The sequence below is a fragment of the Monodelphis domestica genome, chromosome 1 (genome assembly GCF_027887165.1).
Source record: "Monodelphis domestica isolate mMonDom1 chromosome 1, mMonDom1.pri, whole genome shotgun sequence".
Taxonomy (NCBI): Eukaryota; Metazoa; Chordata; class Mammalia; order Didelphimorphia; family Didelphidae; genus Monodelphis; species Monodelphis domestica.
Genome location: NC_077227.1, coordinates 82,751,481 through 82,773,324, shown reverse-complemented (window position 1 = coordinate 82,773,324; position 21,844 = coordinate 82,751,481). Strand labels below are relative to the sequence as shown.

At 35.3% G+C, this 21,844-nt stretch overlaps 1 protein-coding gene across 5 annotated transcripts in view; it reads left to right on the top strand.

Annotated features, from left to right (window-relative positions):
* The window catches only part of EXOC6 (exocyst complex component 6), a 214,003-nt gene extending 192,188 nt beyond the window's left edge, over positions 1 to 21,815 (top strand). For all 5 annotated transcript variants that reach the window (XM_056802427.1, XM_007478800.3, XM_001375293.5 and 2 more), the window contains 2 exons: positions 19,267 to 19,379; positions 20,544 to 21,815. In XM_056802427.1, the coding sequence (XP_056658405.1) occupies positions 19,267 to 19,379; positions 20,544 to 20,676 (246 nt within the window). In that variant the 3' untranslated portion in view covers positions 20,677 to 21,815. The remainder of the gene's footprint in view (positions 1 to 19,266; positions 19,380 to 20,543) is intronic.
* The last annotated feature ends 29 nt before the right edge of the window (positions 21,816 to 21,844 follow it).

Below are 21,844 nucleotides of genomic sequence, written 5' to 3'. Positions count from 1 at the left end.
AAGAGTAAAAAACCTCAGCCAAAGAAAAGTAGATCAAAAAAATTTCTAGGCACTAGCTATTTAAGGCTGAACTTAAGATCAGAAAAGAATCAGAAGATTGAGAGTATTTTTCTCCCATTAGGTCGCCAACTGTAAAGATTAAAATTTAGGAGAGACTGAGGCAGGTAGAAATTAGTTTCTCTCTGCAAGGAGTATTATATTTTTATGAGGTTTATTAAAGATTAAGGATTAAAGAAAATACAGGATAAGAAACACATGCCTAGGCCAGAGAGGCCTAGACAAGATAACCTCACATCATGGAAGAGCCGTGTCTGCTCCAAAATGTAAGTCCAAAAGAGACCACAAAAGCCTTTGCAATCAGGTTAAATCCCTTCTCGATCTCGGCCCACCTGAGATTTCAGTGAGATTACAAAGCATTTTGGGGAAGTGGAGCAAGGGTTTGTGGGGATTGAAGTCCAGAGTTCGAGTCTATTTTTACACTACTCTCCTTCAGTTTATATCTAAGTATGGGACTGATCTACTGTTTGATGACCTTGTAAGGTCCATAGTTTCTTCTAAGTTCTTTTCTCTGGTCATTTTGAAGTACATGTGAGAAGAACCTTGTATTAACCTAAATACTACAATGTTGTCTCTACTTCCATGTCACAGCAGAATGGAACTAACAAAGCACTCAAGCAAGCACTGGACTACAAAGAAGATCTCAGTTATATGCCATGAACTCTTTTCTTGGTTAATCGACTTCAGTGTATTTTGATAACTGCCTTTTTTTTTCTTTGTTAATTATGCCTTGAGGCTCTGGAAAGACAGCATTTTATCTGTTGAAACAGACTAAGCAGCAAGTGTTCTGACATGTTTATCAGGCAAATTATACCTGACAAAAGGTAATTACACATACAATCAAGTCTGGAAATAACTGGATGATTAGGGGTTAATAAACTGTCTAGCAAAACTGAGGCCTCTTTAGGTTCAAACATCTAACATCAATTAAAGTCCATTTCCTTCTATTGTTTGAATAAATATCACAAAAACTTAATAAGATTCAGTAGGCTTAGTGGAGTAATAGTATAAATGCCCCAGCTTTGAATTCTAACAAAGAGAGACTTCAGAACATCCTGTATTACATGTTAACCAAATATAGTGTTCTAATTGCATACAAGCATTATATATTTTTTCTTGCCCTTTGAATATTTATGTTTTTAAAGTAAAATTTTAATGATAATTTTTGTTTTTATATTGCCTACATTTATCCAATATATTCCTTCTTATCTTACTACCAGAAAGCCATCCATCCCTTAAAGGTCTTTTAACATATTTATTTAGAAATGTCTTGATAAATATATATGAAAATAATTTACTTCTTTTGTAATACTATGAATTTTATTTTATGCATTTTAAAACTTCCTAAGAAAGGACTTTTCATTGAGTTCACCAAACAACCAAAGGTAGCCATGACACAAAAATGTTAAGATGTTAGATTATAGCCATTTTCTCATAGGCCTAATATCTCAAATCTTTAAGAATGTGGTCAAATTTATAAGAATATGAGTCATTTCCTTAATTGGTAAATAGTCAAAAGATAGACAATTTTTGGTTGAAGAAATCAATGCCATATATAGTCATATGAAAAAATGCTCTAAATCACTACTACTTAGGGAAATGAAAATCAAAACAATTCTGAGATACCATCCCAAACCTATCATATTGGCTAAAATAATAAAAGAGCAAAATGAGTAATGCTGGAGGGGAAATAGAAACACCAATACACTGTTGGTGAAACTGTGAAATGATCCAACTATTTTGGAGAGCAATCTGGAATTATGACCCAGAGAGTTATAAAACTGTTTATAGCCTAGATCCAATAATACTACTGTTAGTTCTGTTTTCCAAAGTGATTGAAGAAAAAGGAAAAGAACCTATAATGTTCTAAAATGTTTATAGCAGTTCTCTTTGTGGTGAAAAAGATTGGAAATTCAGGAGATGTCCATCAATTGTGGAATAGCTGAACAAGTTATGGCATATGACTGTGATAGACTACTACTATGCCATAATAAATGATGAGCAGGTGAATTTTTAATAAACATGGAAAGACATGAATGAAATTATGAATAGTAAAATGAGTAAAACCAAGAGAACATATTATGCAGTAACAGAAATATGGTTTTGTATGGGGGAGAAAAGGTTTTTTTTAATAAAAGGTTCAACTGAATTGTTTTAAAAATAGGATTGCCAGGAATTTAATTCCAACAAGATTTATTTACAATTTATTTACAAAATATAGAAAGAATGAAGTAAAAAAATCAGAGAGAGGATAGGGTAAGATATCTAGCCTAAGCACTAAGTATTTTGCTCCGATCCCTGGCTCAACCCAGGCAGGGGAGTTTAGATCTTAGTGGGAGAGGCCTTGGCTTTGAGCAGAGGACCTGGAGATTCAGGAAGCTTCTCTCAAGAGGATAGGTCTCTCCTGAGGCTAGTCTCTTCAAAAAATCCAGGAAAAGAGTCAGCTCTTTTTACTCACCACATGTCAGTCCAAAGGGAGAGATTTAAGAACAGTTTCACCAGGAAAGGTCTCAGGTCCAGTCAGCAGATTCTTCACCAGCTTCCAACTCGAACTCAGAACTCCAGAAGAAGTAAAGTTGAAGTCAAAGTAGTCCCAGGAAGTTGTAACTCCATTTTATTTTGCATCACTTCCTGTGCCTTTCTCCACTTTCATGTCTACCAATTATAGTTGAAGCTTTGCTTAGGACTGCCCAGGGGCAGTCAGTTTGATTCTGATTCGTCACCCACTATTACACACATGGGTCACAGATCTTCCCCACTCATGTGTGAATGGGATGTTTATAGTTTTGGTGATTAAATCTAAAAATAGGCCAGAGAGTTAATTTAATCTTCACAGTTTGAATAATAAATCATGTATATCTACCTCCAGAGAATTGATGAAGAAATGAAAGATTTTTTTAAACCTTTGTCACCTTAGAATCAATACTGTTTATTGGTTCTAAAGCAGAAGAGTGGTAAGGGCTAGGCAATGGGGATCAAGTGACTTGTCCAGGGTCCACAACTAGGAAGTATCTGAGTCCAGATTTTGTGAATTTTAGATTCTCTCCACCCTGCTTAGTCTTAGAATTCTAGCAACCAGGAATGTATACACCCCTACTTAAGATTAAGTGTTTAGGCAGATGGCCTATGACCAACATGTGCTAGCAAGTGACAAATAAGAAACAAATAAGAAACAGACCCCCTGAGCTGTCCTAAATCAAGCTTAAGATACCATTAGTTCATGTGAGACACAGGAAGTGATGTAAAGAATGGTCTATATATTTTGCGTCACTTCCTGTTGCTGGCTCTCATTTTCTCTCACTTAGAGATGTTGGGCTCGCTCATGACATTGGGCTTTATCAGGAGCGTGGGGAGTGCTGGGCAGTGTTTTGGCATGCTTGCAGTTCTTGTCGGGTTTTGGCATTTGCAGCTTGCCGGTGAGGTGCCTGGGAGAAGTTCTATAGTGTGGGTTAGGTGAGGCGTCTTCCCTTAGCTACCTTGGTGAGGTGACTGATTCCTACTTTCCTCCTTTCCTTGACCTCCAACTCCTATCTAGCTTGCCAGAGCAGTCCAATTCCCTTTTCTCTCTCTTCTTCTTCTTACTTTCTTCCCTCTATTGTAATTAAAGCACCATAAAAATCCCACACTAACTTATTTTATTGGGATTGAATTTTAATTCCTGGCGACCACTAGTATAATATATTCAGTCAACAACCCTAATTTTACCCCTTACAATTTGAATCCAGGACCTTCCATCTCTGGACCTGGCTCTCAATCCACTGAGCCACCCAGCTGCCCCCAAAAGATGTTTTGGGTTTTTTTTTTTTTAACATCTCTTTGCTTTATAATATAGAAGAAAACATTCAGCAAAACTAATATGGGGGCTGGGGCTGACATTCTAGGTAGAATTTCACATTCTTAAAAAATTATAATTTCTTAGTATTTATCACATCCCCCTTTTATTTATATTGTCAGAATCATTATGTATGTTGTTGGCCTGGTTTTACTCCATTTTGCATCAGTTTATATAATCTTCCCATACTTCTCTGTTTTAATGATATTCACTTACATCACAATAACAATATTCCATTACATGCATATCCCACAATTTGTTTAGTCCTTATTCATGGAATTTACATTATTTTCAGATTTTTGCCATCACACAAATGCTGTCAAAAATATTTTGGCATATGTGGAGCTTTCCTTTTGGCATTGATACCTTGTAATACCTCACAGCAGAATTACTGATTTAAGGAGTATGGCCATTTTAATCACTTTGTATAGTTCCAAATTGCTTTTTTTAATGGATAGACCAACTCTTAGCCCCACCATCAATGTATTAGTATGTCCAGTATGTAACTTTAACTGTCTTTATAAATCCATTTAGGACAAGGACAGGTGCCTTTAAAAAAAACAAAAACAAAACAGCCATTACCTTCTGTCTTAGAATGCATAGAATACAATGTACTGGTTCCAAGATAGAAGAGCAATAAAGGCTAGGCAATTGGGGTTAAGTGATTTACCCAAAGTCAAACAGTTAGGAAGTATCTGAAGCTAGATTTGAACCCAATTTGAACCCATTGAATCCCATTTCCTGGCCTGGCTTTCCACTGAGCCACCCTCTGTGTGTGTGTGTGTGTGTGTGTGTGTGTTTTAACTCTTACTTTCCATCTTAGAATCAATATTGTGTATCCATTCCAAGGCAGAAGAGCAGTAAAGAATAGGCAATGGGGGTTAAGTGATTTGCCCAGGGTCACATAGCTAGGAAGTATCTGAGGCCACATTTGAATCTAGGTCCTCCCATCTCTAGGCCTGACTCTCAATCCACTGAGCCACCCAGCTGCTCCCTATCTTTGTGTCTCCTCCAGCATTCTAAGTGTTTTATAAATGTTTTTTGAATGAATGAATGAATGAATAGAAAAGAGTTCTATACTTAGTTTCGCCTAATCTTTCTTTTTCATGTCAGTTTTGATGTACATTTATATATACATACATGCATGTGTACGTTTATTTGTGTATATGTATACATACATATGCATATGCTTATGTTTGTATATTTACTTTCTGAAATATGACTGTAAGTATAGCCATCTTTGCCAATTTGACAAAAGTTTGTTCAATTTGATCTAACCCTTCACTAGAGCTCTTCTATATAGGTGTCATAGGTGACAGCTACCTTTTAAAGGTTTTTTGGTACCCTCCTGCCTAACTGTTGCCACAAACACATTTTTTAAAAAAGACTGAATCTGATATTTCTGGTTTATTTAATTTAATACTACATATATCCTTTATATTCCATCTCATAGTACACATTGATAGAAAATTCTTTTTTTTTAAAACCTGTACCTTCCATCTTGGAATTGGTACTGTGTATTGGTTCCAAGGCAGAAGAGCAGTAAGAGCTAGGCAGTGGCAGTGGGGGTGAGTGGGGGGAGGGATGACATTCCCAAGGTCACACAGCCAGGAAGTGTCTGACTTCAAATTTGAATCCGGGATCTCCTGTCTCTAGGTTTGGCTCACAATCCATTGAGCTACCTTGTTGCCTTCAAGATGACTCTTAACAGAAAAATCACCAGAGATATTTAAAATCATTAGCAAAGTATCCTAGGTCAAATCTGTTTAATTGTAAAAAAAAGTTACTTGGTTCAATTCACAGAACATTTTGCCTTAAGTTTTAGTTCTCCAGTTTGCTAGCTATCTTGTTTGAATAATTTAGAAAGCAAATCACATACCTTTATAAGTAAATGAAGTTCTTTAAAGTGCTCCCCTCAGTCCATCTTCAGAACTGTGCCATAGGGTATGCAAAACAGAAAAACAAAAAAAACATTTCAACTTGTATTACTTAAACCCCTCTTAAATGGCTAGCTTTTCAAGTATTCATTGATTAATCTATACTGTCTTCCTTTGTTACTTGAATTCCTTCAAAGCTCAATCATATGAGCAGATCGTTTTCCTTTGCCAGGTTTCACTGAAACAAAGTGACTCATCTAAGTCAATTAAAATTATAATGAATAGGGGACAGCTGGGTAGCTCAGTGGATTGAGAGTCAGGCTTAGAGTTGGAAAGTCCTGGGTTCAAATATGGCCTCAGACACTTCCCAGCTGTGTGACCCTGGGCAAGTCATTTGACCCCCATCACCTAGCCCTTACCGCTCTTCTGCCTTGGAGCCAATAGACAGTATTGACTCCAAAACGGAAGGTAGGGGTTTATAACAAAAAAAAAATATTATAATGAATACTAGCAACTCTCATGAGACATTTCAGTGTTTGATTTCCTTGGTTTATAAACCTTCAAATTTTATTGGTGATTTTATTTACATAATTGAATATTATAAAGTGTGACTGATGATATAATGGATTTGAACAAAGAATGAACTATATAGCTAGGAACTATTTGCTTTCAAGAGTTTGATGGCATTGCCTATTTACAAAAAAAATCTCAAAAGGAAAATTTGGGGTGTTTTCTGTGGCATACATAATTTAAGTAATTTACCTTTCATGCCATAGATCACACAGAGCTTACGAAAACATTGGAGATGCCTTAACTAGAGCTATCAAGTGAACAATTAACATAATCACAGAAATGCATTCCTTTACAATAAGATATTTACAGAAAACTTGACACATTTACAATATTCTATATCTCCAGGTCTTTGTGTATGAACTGAAGTTAAAATTTTACTTAGTTAAGAAATATAGTGCATCCCATTCTCCTACCAGATACTGTTGATGGACAAGGAATTGAGCACAGAATTACAGAATTGAATGGGAGGAGAGCCAGGTAGATTGCCTTTGAAAAATAGTGAAATGCTTTTAATGACCTCTGATTCTTCCCCAAAACTAAAGCCCATCTTTTTAATATCATTATTCTTCCAGAGATACCTTGCAGCATGAATCATGAATTACCCTAGTTGGCAAAAGTAAAATTGTGAGACACCAAAGGGCAATGGAAAAGGCTCATAGTGTGAGTGAGTAGGCTGCAATAGAGTATCAGTTTTAAAAAACTGTCCCAGAGAAGTAGTCTAAAATATGCCATTAAAGAGCTGTACTCCTGGAAGAAAAAGTTATCTGGTCATGTAATAAGAGTGAGGGATTACCACTGAACAGCACTTGTGATCTGTGAATGTTCACACACTGACAAGAGAGCTAGAGGAATGGTTTCTCCCTCATCAGAAAGTCAAATGTACCTCTCTGGTAGATTTATAGAATATAAAAATTGTCAAGATAATAATAATAGCGTCTATATGGGACCTGCTATGCGCTAGGCACTGTGCACAGTACTTTACAAATATTGTTTCCTTTGATTCTTACAATAGCCCTGGGAAGTGAGTGCTACTATATAATCCCCCATTTTACAGTTGAGGAAACTTAAGCAAATAGGTTAATTGGCTTGCCCAGGGTCACACAGTGTCTGAGGCAGATTTGAACTTAGATCTTCCTGACTAGACCCAGTCTTCTATCTACTAGATGAAATTATATGGATCTGTGCCATTGAAGATAACATTCACATAAGTGAGACCACCGGGATCCTTGATGTATTCACCAAATGGCTTATAAAGCTGAATGTTAATATCTAGCACTTGTGACCAAGAATTTCATGGCATGAATGACCTGGGTGCACATTTGGAAGCATTTTCTCATTTCCTTAGTCTTTGCATACCCCTATCCAAGAAGTGTGGGAAAATTATGCATCCAGGATAATGAGCCCAACATCCTATTTCTAAGTATGCCATTCTTTTATATTGCTGAATAATTTAAATTTTATTGAAAGAATAAGAAAACAAAGCAGAAACCCTCCACCATGCTATCTTTGCCTAAAGATCTATGTAAATTTCCGGTCATTTATAGCTCCTGATAATAGAGTTCTGAGTAAGAGATCACTCTATAGCCCATTGAATAAGAGTCTGAGGAATTTCACGATGAGGAGAAACCTTGATCTGTTCCTCTTGCCCATTGTGGATCCTTCATTTGGCAGCACATGCCCCTCCAAATGACTGATTTTGTGGTAACTTGTGTCCACACTAGGGAGAAGGAAAAGAACTTGGGCATAAGGCATATGTCCAATTAAAGATTTCTTAAAGAGTCCTAGGCCTCAGGAGGGTTAGAGAAGGAATTAGGATGTTGCAGTCCTCCCAGTTTGTGGATTGGGGTGTTGGTGTGATAACTCCAAAGGCAACTTCCAGCCTTTCCCTTTTGTAACATGTATTACTAATGCTTCCTTTTTGAGTGGTTCCAGGGTGACAGTTATGCAGAGAGCAAAGTATTATCTGCTGCCCCGCTTCCAGATTAAAAGAAATGAGAGTAAATCAGGGGATATTCCCTGATTTACTCAAGGTTTCCTGGTGAGTGGTAAGTGATATGAACTGTTGAGGATCAGGTGGACATTTTCTATATGAAGTTATTATTAGTAAGAAAGAGACAGAGACCCTTTGGCTAGTTTTAGGAGTGAAACAAAAAGCAAGGAGTAATTAGCACTTATAGGATGAGTGCCAGTTGTCTGACAAGTTCCAGGAGACTTTCAAGTGGGGAATCAAAAGCCTAACAAAAGTGCTTAGGGGTTTCTTTCCTCTGTGATTCTATATGTAAAATCCATACTCAGATTCATTAGGGGAGAAGGGAATAAAGGCATCACATACAAAGATACTAATAGAGATAAAACCTTTATTAATATAGCTAAATGTAAATGTTATGTATTCATTCTGTAGCAAGTAGTCTTCATTTGTATGTCTCAGAGTGAAGGATAGCACATAAAGTGAGAAAATTCTAAGAAGCAAAACCATGTTATATGCCTGATAAGAAAGAAGTCTAGAACTAGAGAGACCAGACACCATAGAAGGTGATTCTGGCTTGCCACAGTTTTCTTTTCTAATGTAGTGCCCAGCTTTTAGTTTTAGATATTGCTTACAGGTATTCTTTGCTGTTCTAGCCTGCTCTCTGTTTGTGGATCTCTTCTCAACTCTATTCAGAGAGTGACCTGTGTTTTTATTAGTTCTTATCAATTCAGTCCCTTAGATCAATACAATTTTCTCAAGTCAATTTGGTAGGAGAAGGGTTACTTCTTCATTACTTCATTACTACATGCATGTATGTAGATATAGGTATACTTCACTTAACACTATTAAGTTGTTTCACAAAAAAATGACATTCTAGGTACATTGTTAAAGGGAGAAATTAAATAAATAGAAAAGTCCTATGTCCACATGCTAAGCAATATTAAAGTTCAAGGAGAGTTACCACCACCAGAAGTGCTAGCTTGTCTTATTACAGTCTATCTGATTTGTCTGGACTTTTCCATTGAAAAATATTATAAAAGGGTTTCCAAATTATGAAAGAATCATAGAGTCTGAGCTGGGAGAATTTTGTGTAGCATACTTCTACCCAAAATATGGCTAAGAATCCTTTCTGCAAAACCTCTAACATGTGTTTATCCCATCTTTGCTTGAAAGCCTCTGTTAAGGTCTCTTTCTCACCATTGCAATCCCATTCTTCTTTTAGATAACTCTTACTAAGTTTTTCCTAAAGCCTGACAAAAAAATGTTTCTTTGAAAATTCCACCCTTGGTTCCTAGTTCTGCTCTCTATAGCCAAATAGAATAAGCCTAATCCTCTTCCAGGTGACAGCTCTTCAAATATTTGAAAACACCTATCATGTTTCCGCTAAGTGTTGTCATCTTGAGGCTAAACATCCCTAATTGCTTCAGTCAGTTTTCCTGTGGCATAACATCAAGACCCTCCACCGTCCTGTTTGCCTTTCTTTGGACACTCTCCAGCATTTTTTTTTAAACTCTTACCTTCTATCTTAGAATCAATATTGTGTGCTCACAGTCACACAGCTATGAAGTATCTGAGGCCAGATTTGAACCCAGGACTTCCCATCTCTGGGCCTGGCTCACAACCCACTGAGCCACCCAGCTACCCCTCTACTCTCCAGAATATTAATATCCCCTTTAAATTTGATCACCAGAACTGAACACAATAATTCAGATGTGGTTTAATCAGATTAAAGTACTCTATGACTAACATCTCTGATGTTCTGGATAGCACTCAACTCAGTGCAGCATAATATTCCATTAACATTTTTTGGTGGTTGTATCACACCATTGATTCATATTAACTTGTATTTCACTAAAATCCAGATTATTTTTAGATGAATTGCTTGTCAGCCATATCTCTGCAAGTCTTGTACTTATATAAGTGATTTTTTTCAACGCAAGAGCAAAACTTTATCCTTGGAGAAGTGAGGTGGAACAGTGGATAGAGCTCTGGACCTGAAGTCCATATAGAGAAGGAAATGACAAATCCCTCTAGAAACTTTCTCAAGAAAATGCCAAGTGGGACCACGAAGAATTGGACAAGAATAGAATGCTTGACCAACCACAAAAGACTGTATGGTTCTCTCTATTAAATTGCATCTCATTAGAGTCAAGCCATCAAGCTCTTGTGTACATAGGCAGCATTGGGGGCTCAGTGGTCTCTTAGCCAATCAGAAATCACATCTCTCAATAAGGAAAAAATACATGTATAAAAATATTTATAGCTTACTCTTTGTGGTGGCAAAAATTGGAAAATGAGAGGCTGCCCTTCAATTGGGGAATGGCTTAACAAATTGTGGTATCTGTTTGGTGGGATTGTACTGAAAAGAATAATAAACTGGAGGAACTCCATGTGAACTGGAACAACCTCCAGGTGATGCAGAGTGAAAGGAGCAGAACCAGGAGAACATTATACATAGAGATGGATGATAGCACAATCGTATGTAATGGACTTCTCTATGAACAGCAATGCAATAACCCAGGACAGTCCTGAGGAACTTAAGAGAAAGAACGTTATCCACATCCAGAGAAAGAACTGTGGGAGTAGAAACATAGAAGAAAAACATGACTGATCACATGGTTGATGGGGATATGATTGAGGATATAGACTTTAAATGATAATTCTATTGCAAATATTAATAATATGGAAATAGGTTTTGAACAGTGATGCATGTAAAACTCAGTGGAATAGCTCATCAGCTCAGAGAGGGGGGAGGGAAGAGGGGAAGGAAAGAACATGAATTATCTAACCATGGGAAAATATTATCAATAAATAAAAAAAGAAAGAAAGCACAGCTCTCCAAACTTACATAGTCTTCCAGAAAATTACCTAATCCCACCAGGGGCAGAGGTGGTACAGATATATTCTAGGGGGCAGCTAGATGGCTTAGTGGATAGAGAGCCAGGCCTGGAGACAGGAGGTCCTGGGTTCAAATGTGACCTCAAGACTCTTCCTAGCTCTGTCATCCTGGGCAAATCACTTAACTCCCATTGCCTACCCCCTTACCACTCTTCTGCCTTGAAACTGATACCTAGTATTGATTCTAAGACAGAAGGTAAGGGTTTAAAACAATGTGTTCTAAAAATTTTCCAGGAAATTCAAATGAGGCTTATTGATCACATCATATCAAAGTCCACTCTCTAGAAAATCTGGAATACCTTTGCCCATCTTTAGCCCTACTGCACCTCTTCATTCAGTATTTTTGAAACACATGGCCAGTGTGGAAATGTGTTTGTTCAATTATGCATATCTCTTGCAAGGGTTTTGTTTTTTTTCATTTTGTAGAGAAGGTGGGAGGAAGACTGGGGCCAGGTATAGGATTCTGGGAGATGGGGGTGGGGCTGTAACTGAAGCACTTTTTCTAAATGAATAGAAAAGAAAAGAAAGAAATTGGTAGGGAGAGAGTAATGTGGCCAGCAGTTTTGCCTTTAAAAAAATCTGAGATTTTAGTGAACTACAAGTTTAATAAGTAGAAGTCAACAGTTAGACACAACAGTCAAGTCATTTTCTAATGAACTCACCTGAAAAAGTGGATATAACTTTTTAAACAAAATCAGGATTTTGCATGATTGTTATTTATTGTTAGTGATTTTCTGAATTAATAGAAGCATAATTTCCAGGAATAAGTTAGTGTGGTACTCTTTATGATTTTTAGCCTTCATCATACCACATCCGGAGTATTGCGATCAGTTCTATCTGTTTAGTAAAGACATTGATAAGCTGAAGAACAGTCTCTAGAGGAGGGCATTCAGAAGGCTAGAGTTTTGAATTCTTGTCAGTGAAGGAACTAGTAATTGTTTTTTGTTTTCATTTGTTGCCATAGCCTTATCAGTCTTAAAGAAGCAGAGTGCTAAGTTGCTAAATTCTGCTTTCTGGCATGTGCTGGGACAGAGGGATAGTACATAATATACAAAGCGCTAGGCAAGTGCATGCCTATATGACCATGATGGTGAACCTATGATACATGTGTCAGCACTGACAGAGTGGGTTGCATGCCGAGAAGGATGTTTTGTTTCTTGAAGTGACATACCACCTGCATTACACTTGGTTTTTTGATTAATTTCGATACACCAAGCTCAAAAGGTTGTCCATCCTATATGGCATCCCATGGTCTAGGGCTTTAGAGAGCCAGAAGGCATCATGGGAGCACTCAGCAGCTAAAGGGCAGAAAGAAATGTGGAAAGATACCAAAGAGAAGATTGCTTCTTTTGAAATTATGCCTAGGGGTCCAGCATGCTACTTGAAATCATTTTATGTGCCATTGTTGATACACATGGGTTGTTGATTCATGATGTATATAACTATATGCTATTGAAGTAGAAGAAAATGACTACCTTAAAGATCAAACTGATTCTAGCATTTGATTTTAACATCTGCTCAAAGCAGAGCTAAAAACTGTTCCAGTCTTTTCTCCACTCAGATGATTTGGATGTGTCCTATTAAGACTAATTTTGTTCTCATCTCAACTCTTCTGAGTGCTACATGATTAACCTCAGGTCTGGGTTGGGTAACATACTTCTACTTGAAAGTGGCATTGTATTTAGGTATTTTCCTTTGAAGCACACTGGGAACAATTTGCCTTTGAGTTTTGAAGCCATAGGAAAAATGAACTCCCAATTCACATGTGACATCTGCAAAAGCCAACCCCCAAGATTTAGGTCAATTTGATCTTTGGAAAAATGAAATTTTAGGGACTGAGGTTGGCCTCCAGGTTATTTTTCACATTTTGCTTGAGGAAAACTGATGTTCTCCAATGTCTCTACCCTTGAGACTAGCTTAAATATATTTATTTTTTGCATTAGGTTAGCTGGTGCCTCAAAACACCTAAGGTTAAATCAACTTGTAGAAGAAAATGATCAACTTTTACTAATGCAAAAAGTAATTTTAAAAGCTCCAGTTCCCTCAAACATTTTGCTAAATGCTGAAAGTATTATTTGGGCCCATGATGGCCTCAGAACTCATATTTCCTAAATACAGACTGGCAACCATACAACAGAGAGGAAACTGTTAGCCAGGTGAACATGTTGACATCATAGTCCAGAGAGGTAAGACATTGATTCCTCATTGATTCAGCTCTTTTGAGAATGCAAACGGGACCACCCAGGCAACCATTTCTTTCTTTAAGCTGATCCTTTTATTCGCAGTTAGCATCACAGCACGCATCAAGAAATTGAAACATACAATTAACTTGAAAATATTGGCATAACTCCATTTTATATCAAATTAGATATCCAATGTGTTTTGGAATCCTTTAAGAGAAAAATTGGGCTACCAAATTCAGATGATATTCATGATGTTTAATAATTGAGATGTGCTTTTTTACTTGGCTATTAAAAATAAGCCATTTCTAATACTGATTTTTTGTATTATGAGAGGATTAGCAGTTTAAAAGTAATTTTAGTTGTTCTTAGCTTATATGTAATGTACTCAAACTATGTGGGATAGATTTTTGTTTCAGTTAGGGTATGATCTTCATCTTTGCATTTCATTTTCAAATTAACTCCCCTGAATCTTATTTTTTAAACAAAAGCATTAAAAAGGTTTTGTATAATTGTTAATGTCTTACTTATTGATTGCCATGTTGAAGCAGAACTTGAAGCACTTTAGAGAGTTGAATGTTTTTTACTTATTTTAGATATAGTAAGACCTTCTTTGATGCCTCATCATGGGATATAGGTGATCTCAAATACTACCACAGTACGGTGCATCTCCCAGGTTCTACCATACTAGAATGTCTCTGAGTCCCAGTAACACTGCTTTCTGAGAGCCTACCCAGACCATTACTAGTAGACTGAAACACTGTCAACCTACAATCAGCAGCCATTTATTTTGTTCCTACTGTGTGCCAGGCACTATGTTAACTGTTGGAGATACAAATAGAAATGATGTAATTCTTGCCTTCAAGTAACTCAAATTCTACCAAGGGAATATACCATGATTACAGATAAGTAAATACAGGATATTTACAAAATAAATACACATTGGTATATTGAAGGAAATTACCTTGAGGGGCAATAGAGGTTCCAAGAGATGGATGTCAAAAACAAGTGCTTCCAAATATAGGGAATAGCTTTTATAACTATAGAAAGCAGGAGATGGAACACCATGTATGAGGAATAATGAGAAGTCTAGTTTGGCCAAAGTCTAGAGTTTGTGAGCAGGATCAATAATAGGTAATCAACTAGTAAAGGGAAGTTGAAGCAGATTATAAAGGACTTTAAATGCTATTCTATCCCAAATACAATAAGGAGACATTAAAATTTCTTGGACAGAAGAATGATATAATCAAAACTGCACTTTAGGAATAAGCCACAAAACAAAGAAAACACAAAAAACCTTTTCTACAGTCTTTTACCAGTCTTGTTTTACCACCTTTTGGTTCTATGGTGATGAAACAGTGGTGGACAAATGAGCAGAGTATGCTAAGAATCTCGTGATTGCTAGACTATCAATAAAATAGTTCTTAATATTCTTAATCTGAAATCCTTGTCTAGTGGCTGTATGAGAGTATCATGAAGGAATTGAATTATATCAATCTTGATGTTCTATTGCAATGAAGCCAGAAAAATACAAAAGAAAGATGCAACTCAATGAAAGGATGTCTTCCAGGTTATTCTTGGAGTTGGCAGACTTGGTTTTATCATGTGCCCAAAGGGAACAAAAACAGTTTTATGGAGCTCTTGACCATGTTGCAGTGCTTATGGTAAACATTTTCAAGAAGACCACTTTTTGAAATGCTGAACTTCATATCCATAGACTATGAATTCTTTTTTCAAGAAGAAAATCAGGAAGCATCAAATACCAAATGACATAATAAATATTTTATTATATATATGTGTGTATATATATATGTATATATATATATACACACACATATATTTTTAACCCGTACCTTCCATCTTATAGTCAATACTATGCATTGGCTCCAAGGCAGAAGAGTGGTAAGGGCTAGGCAATGGGGGTAAAGTGACTTGCCCAGGATCACACAGCTAGGAAGTGTCTGAGACCATATTTGAACCTAGGACCTCCCATCTCTAGGCCTGGCTCTCAATCCACTGAGCCACCCCTGATTATATTCTTACAGACATTAATTTGGGAAAAATTTTGAAGCCACTCTGTAAAGTCAGATCACTGATTTATTGGCACAAAATCCAATCAATTTCAAATTTGAAGAAAGAATAAAAAATGAGAAGACAGGGTAGAATTGAAACAGTTTTAACCTGAACTGTTTAAATAAGCTATTGATGCTGAAAAATGGGACATTAACAGAGATATCAACATTTTCCAAGGAAGCTTAACCAATATGAATCAGCACCCATAATGAGATAAAAAAAAATCCTAGATACTGCCTCATCAACAAACACTTTTATCTTCTTACCAAGCAGATAGATATGGAAGCCAAAGGATACAATTTAGAAATATAGGTAGTTCTCTTATTTCAGGTTGATAACACAAGATTATGAGCAATATAACCTCCTAAAATTGGAAAAGCAGTATAAGGGGGAAAAAAATCACAGAAACTTGATGATACCTAATTAATCCAGATTAGCCCCAGAGCATTTAAGGATAGAACAAGATGGAGGTCAATTAGCAGGTGAAAATGGAAAAGATATGTCAAGAAGCTTGACAGATTTGTTTTTTTCCATCAATGACAGTGGAACTACCACACTTGGGTTTAATTATTATACTTTCCAGTGTACTCTGAAGAAGTAGAAATTGCACCAAAGAAAACAGAGGGAGAAGTAAGAGCTTAGTAAACCAAATACAAAGTGTAATTGCAAGAGGTGACAGAATTGTGAGTTAATCAAAGGATCATTTCTGAAGATATCTGGAAAATAGAGAACACTGAATGGTTGGAAAATAACCACATATGTTTTTACTGAAAACAACAATAAAACATTAATAAGTATCAAGATACATGATAACTTTCTAATTTCTATAATATCTTTGTTAGAATAACATGTACATGTCACTGAATTTGGTGTATGTTACTCCTGGAACATTGCAGGTAATAGCCAAGAATTGAACTACCTTTCCTTACCATTCTTGTCTCCTCCATACACCCTGTATACTCCAGCCAAACCAGATTACTTATCATCCTCTGTATGTGCCTCTATAGATATCTGTTGTTCTTCTGCCCAGAATCTCTTCCTTTAGCATTACCTCTACTTGTTCAATTCTTACCTGTCTTTGAAAACCCAATCCAAATAATACCTCATTCATCAAATCTTTCCTTTTCTCTAAATTACTAAAAAATATGACTGCAAATCATGAGATGGTGTGATATCATAAGGATTTCTATTAGAGGTTTTATCCAGAGATAAATAAAGTCAGGAGAGGAGGAAGCAAGAGGCAAATGATGTGAAAGGGAAGTGGGATGGTCACGTAGCAAAAATGTGCAACAACTTAATAACCCAAAATTGTAGATTGCAATCTGTATCAGTGGAATACCCACTCCAATGAAATCATAGTTTAATTAAAGCTTCTTTGATTTTCAGACTTTGCTGGATTTTCATGAAATATGTTTATATATGCCAATATGTAAAATTATTAATGTAGGTACTAAAACAGATGAGACTCCTAAGATTACAAGTGACTTTGAAAATTTTGAGATATATCTTCTCTTTATCCTAGCACAGGGTCTTAGTTTTATATCTGAAGTTGGTATAGATTCTTGTTCATTGTGTAATATCCTGCCAGCTTCCTGTTGGAATGAGGAGGAATGTAGATCAGACCATCAGAAAGCCCTTTGAGAAAGATGTCCCCCAGGCTTCTGTATCCAAGAAGGTGTACTGTCATAAAAGAGAGATTGTATTCTATAAAATAGCCATGTAGTCGCTCTCTGATAGGAACAATTATTTACTAAACATCTATTGTATGTGCCAAGGACTCTTCTTAGCACCTTATAAATATCATATTATTTGATTCTCATAACAACCGTGGGGAATTTTTAAAAATTATCTATTTTATAGTTATGGAAACTGAGGCAGACAGAGATTAAAGCCACTTGCTCAGGGTCATATGGATAGTAAATGTCTGAAGTTGGAGTTGAACTCAGGTCTTGACTCCAGGTTTAGAGCTCTATTCTGGGCCTTTCCCAGATTTTCCACAAATACAGAATCATGATACTGAACAGATTTAACATACCTCTTAGGAAACCCAATAAATTGTGACTTTTGATTATGCCTATGTATGGAGGTTCTTGGTGGTGGGGGAAGAAATGGGGTAAAGAAAGAAAAAATAATGAAAAATTATGTATCAAAGTATCAAACTACTTTTAATCAACCTCACCTATTTACTACTTAACCTTTTTACTATGCATACCTTTTCTTCATCATAAGTTTCTAGAATTAGAATTAGATTATAAATGAGTAAACCAAGGCTCAGAGCTTAACTAATTTGTCCAGGATCATCGAGCTCATAAATTACTGACCAAGACAGGATTCCAACTCAGATGCTTTATGTCCCAAATGTAGGTCTCTAAACATCACACCAAGCTAAGGTAACATCATGCTGTTGAGGTTTTTGATTCTGTTTTTTTACCAATTTAGTTTACACACCACTCGTTCAGCTTTGGCTGTTTGGGAGTGTTTTTGCATTTGTGCATCTTTTATAGAAATAATAAAGTGGTTCTTAGTCCCAGTAGTTCATTGGATCTTTGGTTCCTAGATTTTGCTCTGGAAGATACCTTATAGGTCATTTAATATAACCCCCTCGTGCAGATGTGTTTTAGCAAGAACATGCCTATCATAAATTTGAAATTGGATTTGATTCTAAATCATGAAATATCATAATATCATAAGAATTACTATTAGATGTTATACCCAAAGCTCAGTATAGGAAAATACAACAGTAAAGTGTTCCCTGTACTTTCTCAAAGAAGAATTTCTTACTTGCAACTCCTTTGAATGTCTTTAATCACACTAGAGGTTTTTATCCTCTAAATCAGTGGGTCAGCTCACATATCCTGTGAGTAAATGCAAATCCTTCCTTTCTTCATTTGAAAACAAAACTGACAGGCTCTTTACTTATAAAGTAAGTTAAAACAAAAAGAAAGAATAATATGAAACCTGAAGGAAGGTAGCAAGTAAAGCATTTAGCTTACTGAAACAATTCAAATGGGGATAGGAAGTTGGTTTTAAATGGCTTAAAGGGGATTAAGGTTTTAAAGTTGGATAAAGAGTTTGGTGCTTTAGTTAGACACTGCATTGGCTTTTAAAAGATTACTCTCATAGTTGACAACAGTCCTAACTGTTTATAGTTTTATGAAGCAAATAGTCAACTTAAAAATACTATAGAAAACAATTTTTTAAGGTTTGTTTATATAGAATTATCTGTCAGAGTTAACAGGCAAAATCTTGAAATTGTCAGTTTCATAATATTACTGAGGATCTATCACCATGGAGAATCCAGCAGGGGTTGTTTAATGCACTTAATTGAGATTATCAGAGCTTCTGGTTTGAATTTGGAGAAAATCTAGGTGCAAACTGTTTCTTTGAAAGATAAATATTATACTCATCTTTTGGAAATAAAGTTCAATTAGTTGAAATATTTAAAATGTTTAAATTAGCTATAGTCAACACCAGGGCCTTTATAAATTATATTTTGTTACAGATAGGAAAATATTACAAAAGTGAAATTATTTTCTATTTGTAATAGTAATATAAACCAGTATTACTTTACTTATGTTAATATATTTTTACTAGAAAATATCCTGTAACTTACTAGAGAAAAGTAACATGTCAGTTTTAAATAGTTTTAAAAGTAGAAATGACTCATTTTGCAATGTGTGGTAGATTGTTGAAATTTGTCCCATTCATTTTCAGTAAGTACAATAGATTAAGAATAATATATTTACTGTATATGCTTTGCTGTTGGAAAACAGATAAAAATGTTTTTTTTTTATTATCCTACATTAGCTTCTTGACCTCTTTATGGTATGGGACTGGTCTACTTACCTGGCTGACTATGGACAACCAGCTTCTAAATACCTTCGAGTAAATCCAAATACCGCCCTTACCCTTTTGGAGAAGTGAGTATGTGTGCTAAAAACTTAGTATTGGATATTTTTGACATTTTAGATTTGGTGACAATGATAAGAACAGGTTGGTTTATACCAATAAGGGTTATGTCTACACTAAAAAATGTAATCCCTGACAAGGAATAAAAAGCAAACCTCTTATTCTATTGCTATTGTGGTTATTTAAATGTTGCTCTTTGTTTTGAGATCAAAAGCAAATTAGCTCATCTTGGAGTCTAAATGGCAATATGCTTAACATGTTAAGTATTCATTAGGAACTGGGTAGGAAATTGGTAGGAGAATTGAAGATATTGGCAGAAAGGCTTTAAAACAGTAAAGCAGATATTTTACCAAATATGGCACAGAAATGAGAATATTTTATATCAGTGTTATCAGATCCTACTGTGCCTGTAGGCCTTTTTTTTTTTTAACTTTCTTTGTAGGTCTAAAAATTGATGGTTTGAAATAACTGAATTTTATTGCATGGTAAGAAATGAGAATATCTACACTGTACTTTTTTTTTCCAGCTTAAAAAAATAAGACATATGGGATTTAGTGAGTATTTTCCCAGGATAGAATGAACTTGTCTTTTTGAGCTGTCATTTCATTATTAGGTTATCACCCTAAATTTTTTCAATTTGGAGTTAAAGCTTTAAAACCCTTAGCCTCTCATATTTCAAAATTTCTACAGTTAATTTAATTTGTGAAAGGTTCATATTCAACATAAATTTGCTTCAGTAACAACTTACAGTACAAGACAAGCAAAAGTTTGTGGTTTTAAATTTTCTAATGTTATTTTTCCTTTCATCTTGTCTTGCTGTGAATGTGATTTGCAGAGTCCATAGAGGGTATGTATTTTAGCATACTTTATGGAACTATTTTGTCATTGAATGAGTAAGCTGTCATATTTTTATAATAGCTGTAACCTTTAAAGTTATTAATGTGGCTGATGAGTAGTTGCTCAAAAAATTAAAAACATTTTTGCAAGGAGCATGTGTTTTCTTAACAGAATATTTTTAAGCCTAAAACTTGGATTAGTCTGAGAGAATTCAAAGCATGTCAAGCAAGATATTTAATCTGTTACATTTTGACTCAGCTCTGAAAAGTGTTTCATTCGAACTAGAATAATTTTTAATTGCCTTTTTTTCCCCACAAAAAAATTTACATGTTTTCCAGGATGAAGGATACTAGCAAAAAGAACAATATATTTGCTCAGTTCAGGAAGAATGATCGAGACAAGCAGAAGCTAATAGAGACAGTTGTGAGACAGCTGCGAAGTTTAGTCAATGGTATGTCACAGCATACATAAAAGTTATAGCACTTGTCCTCATTGGTGCCAATTAGCCCATACTTTTACTTTACAAGCACTGGTCATGTTTTGGACATTTCGCTTTACTTTCTACAGACATACTATAGAAAAAGGATATTGATGAAGGCTTAAACAAGAAGACTGTAATAACTATTATTTGTATGTATTTTTAAATAATTGAATACTATTTTGTATATGGTAAATTGTACATTGATGACTTTTTTCATCATCAAGAAAAGTTATAACTGTAAAATATAAAATCAGGTTAGTCAAATTGTACATGAAACAAATGAATTGTAAATGTTTTTCAAAATATATAGCCCTTCTTGCAAGTATTTTTCTCTAGTTACATTTGAGTAACCTGTTTTTCATCAGTGCCTGGTTTCTAAATACAGTAACAGATAATGCCTGATAGTAAAGTATTTCATTGTCATTTTATGACTTTGGGTTTTATTTTCACCGTTGTATGTTTTAAGATGGCAAAATTTTCTAATTGGGCTGTTCATAAGGAAAACTAGAAAAATCTTTAAAGCTACCTGAAATCAAACTAGATATTTATTCAGAGTAAGAATGTATACTTCTCTGTTCTACTTGGGTGATTCCATTTAATAGTATTTGAAAGTGAAGAATAATTTTTGGGCTCTCTAAATTGTTTGAACTCTCTAAAGATGCATTTTTGTTTCTGTTCCTCAGGGTTACTATTTCTAACTATACTATTTATAGCCAATCCTACTCCAGGGTTTTTGGTAGAATTTAAAAGAAAGGATAAGAACTAAGAATCTAATCTGCAGCCTCTGCTGGTATGAATATGTTTGCACATAAAATAGTCACCACTGTGATCTCAGCAATGTATTCTCCCTATGGGAACAGAAAAAGTACAAGCCAAATGAACTATGGAAAACGTAAAAAAGAATATACATTTTCCTCTCTTTGTTATCCATGGTCCAATATAAATTTTATCGTTATTTTTGGAGAATTAGAATGTTTCTTGCATTTCTTATCATGTTATATAATCTCCTTTGCATTTTTTCTGGATTTGTGCTTATAAGAAACTCATACTTGACTCTGTAAAATTGTCTGTACAATCAATTTCTCGATTTTGTGATGAAACATTAAAATGTTGAACAAGTTGTTGAAAACCTGTGGTTGTTGCCATTCACTGCTTTCT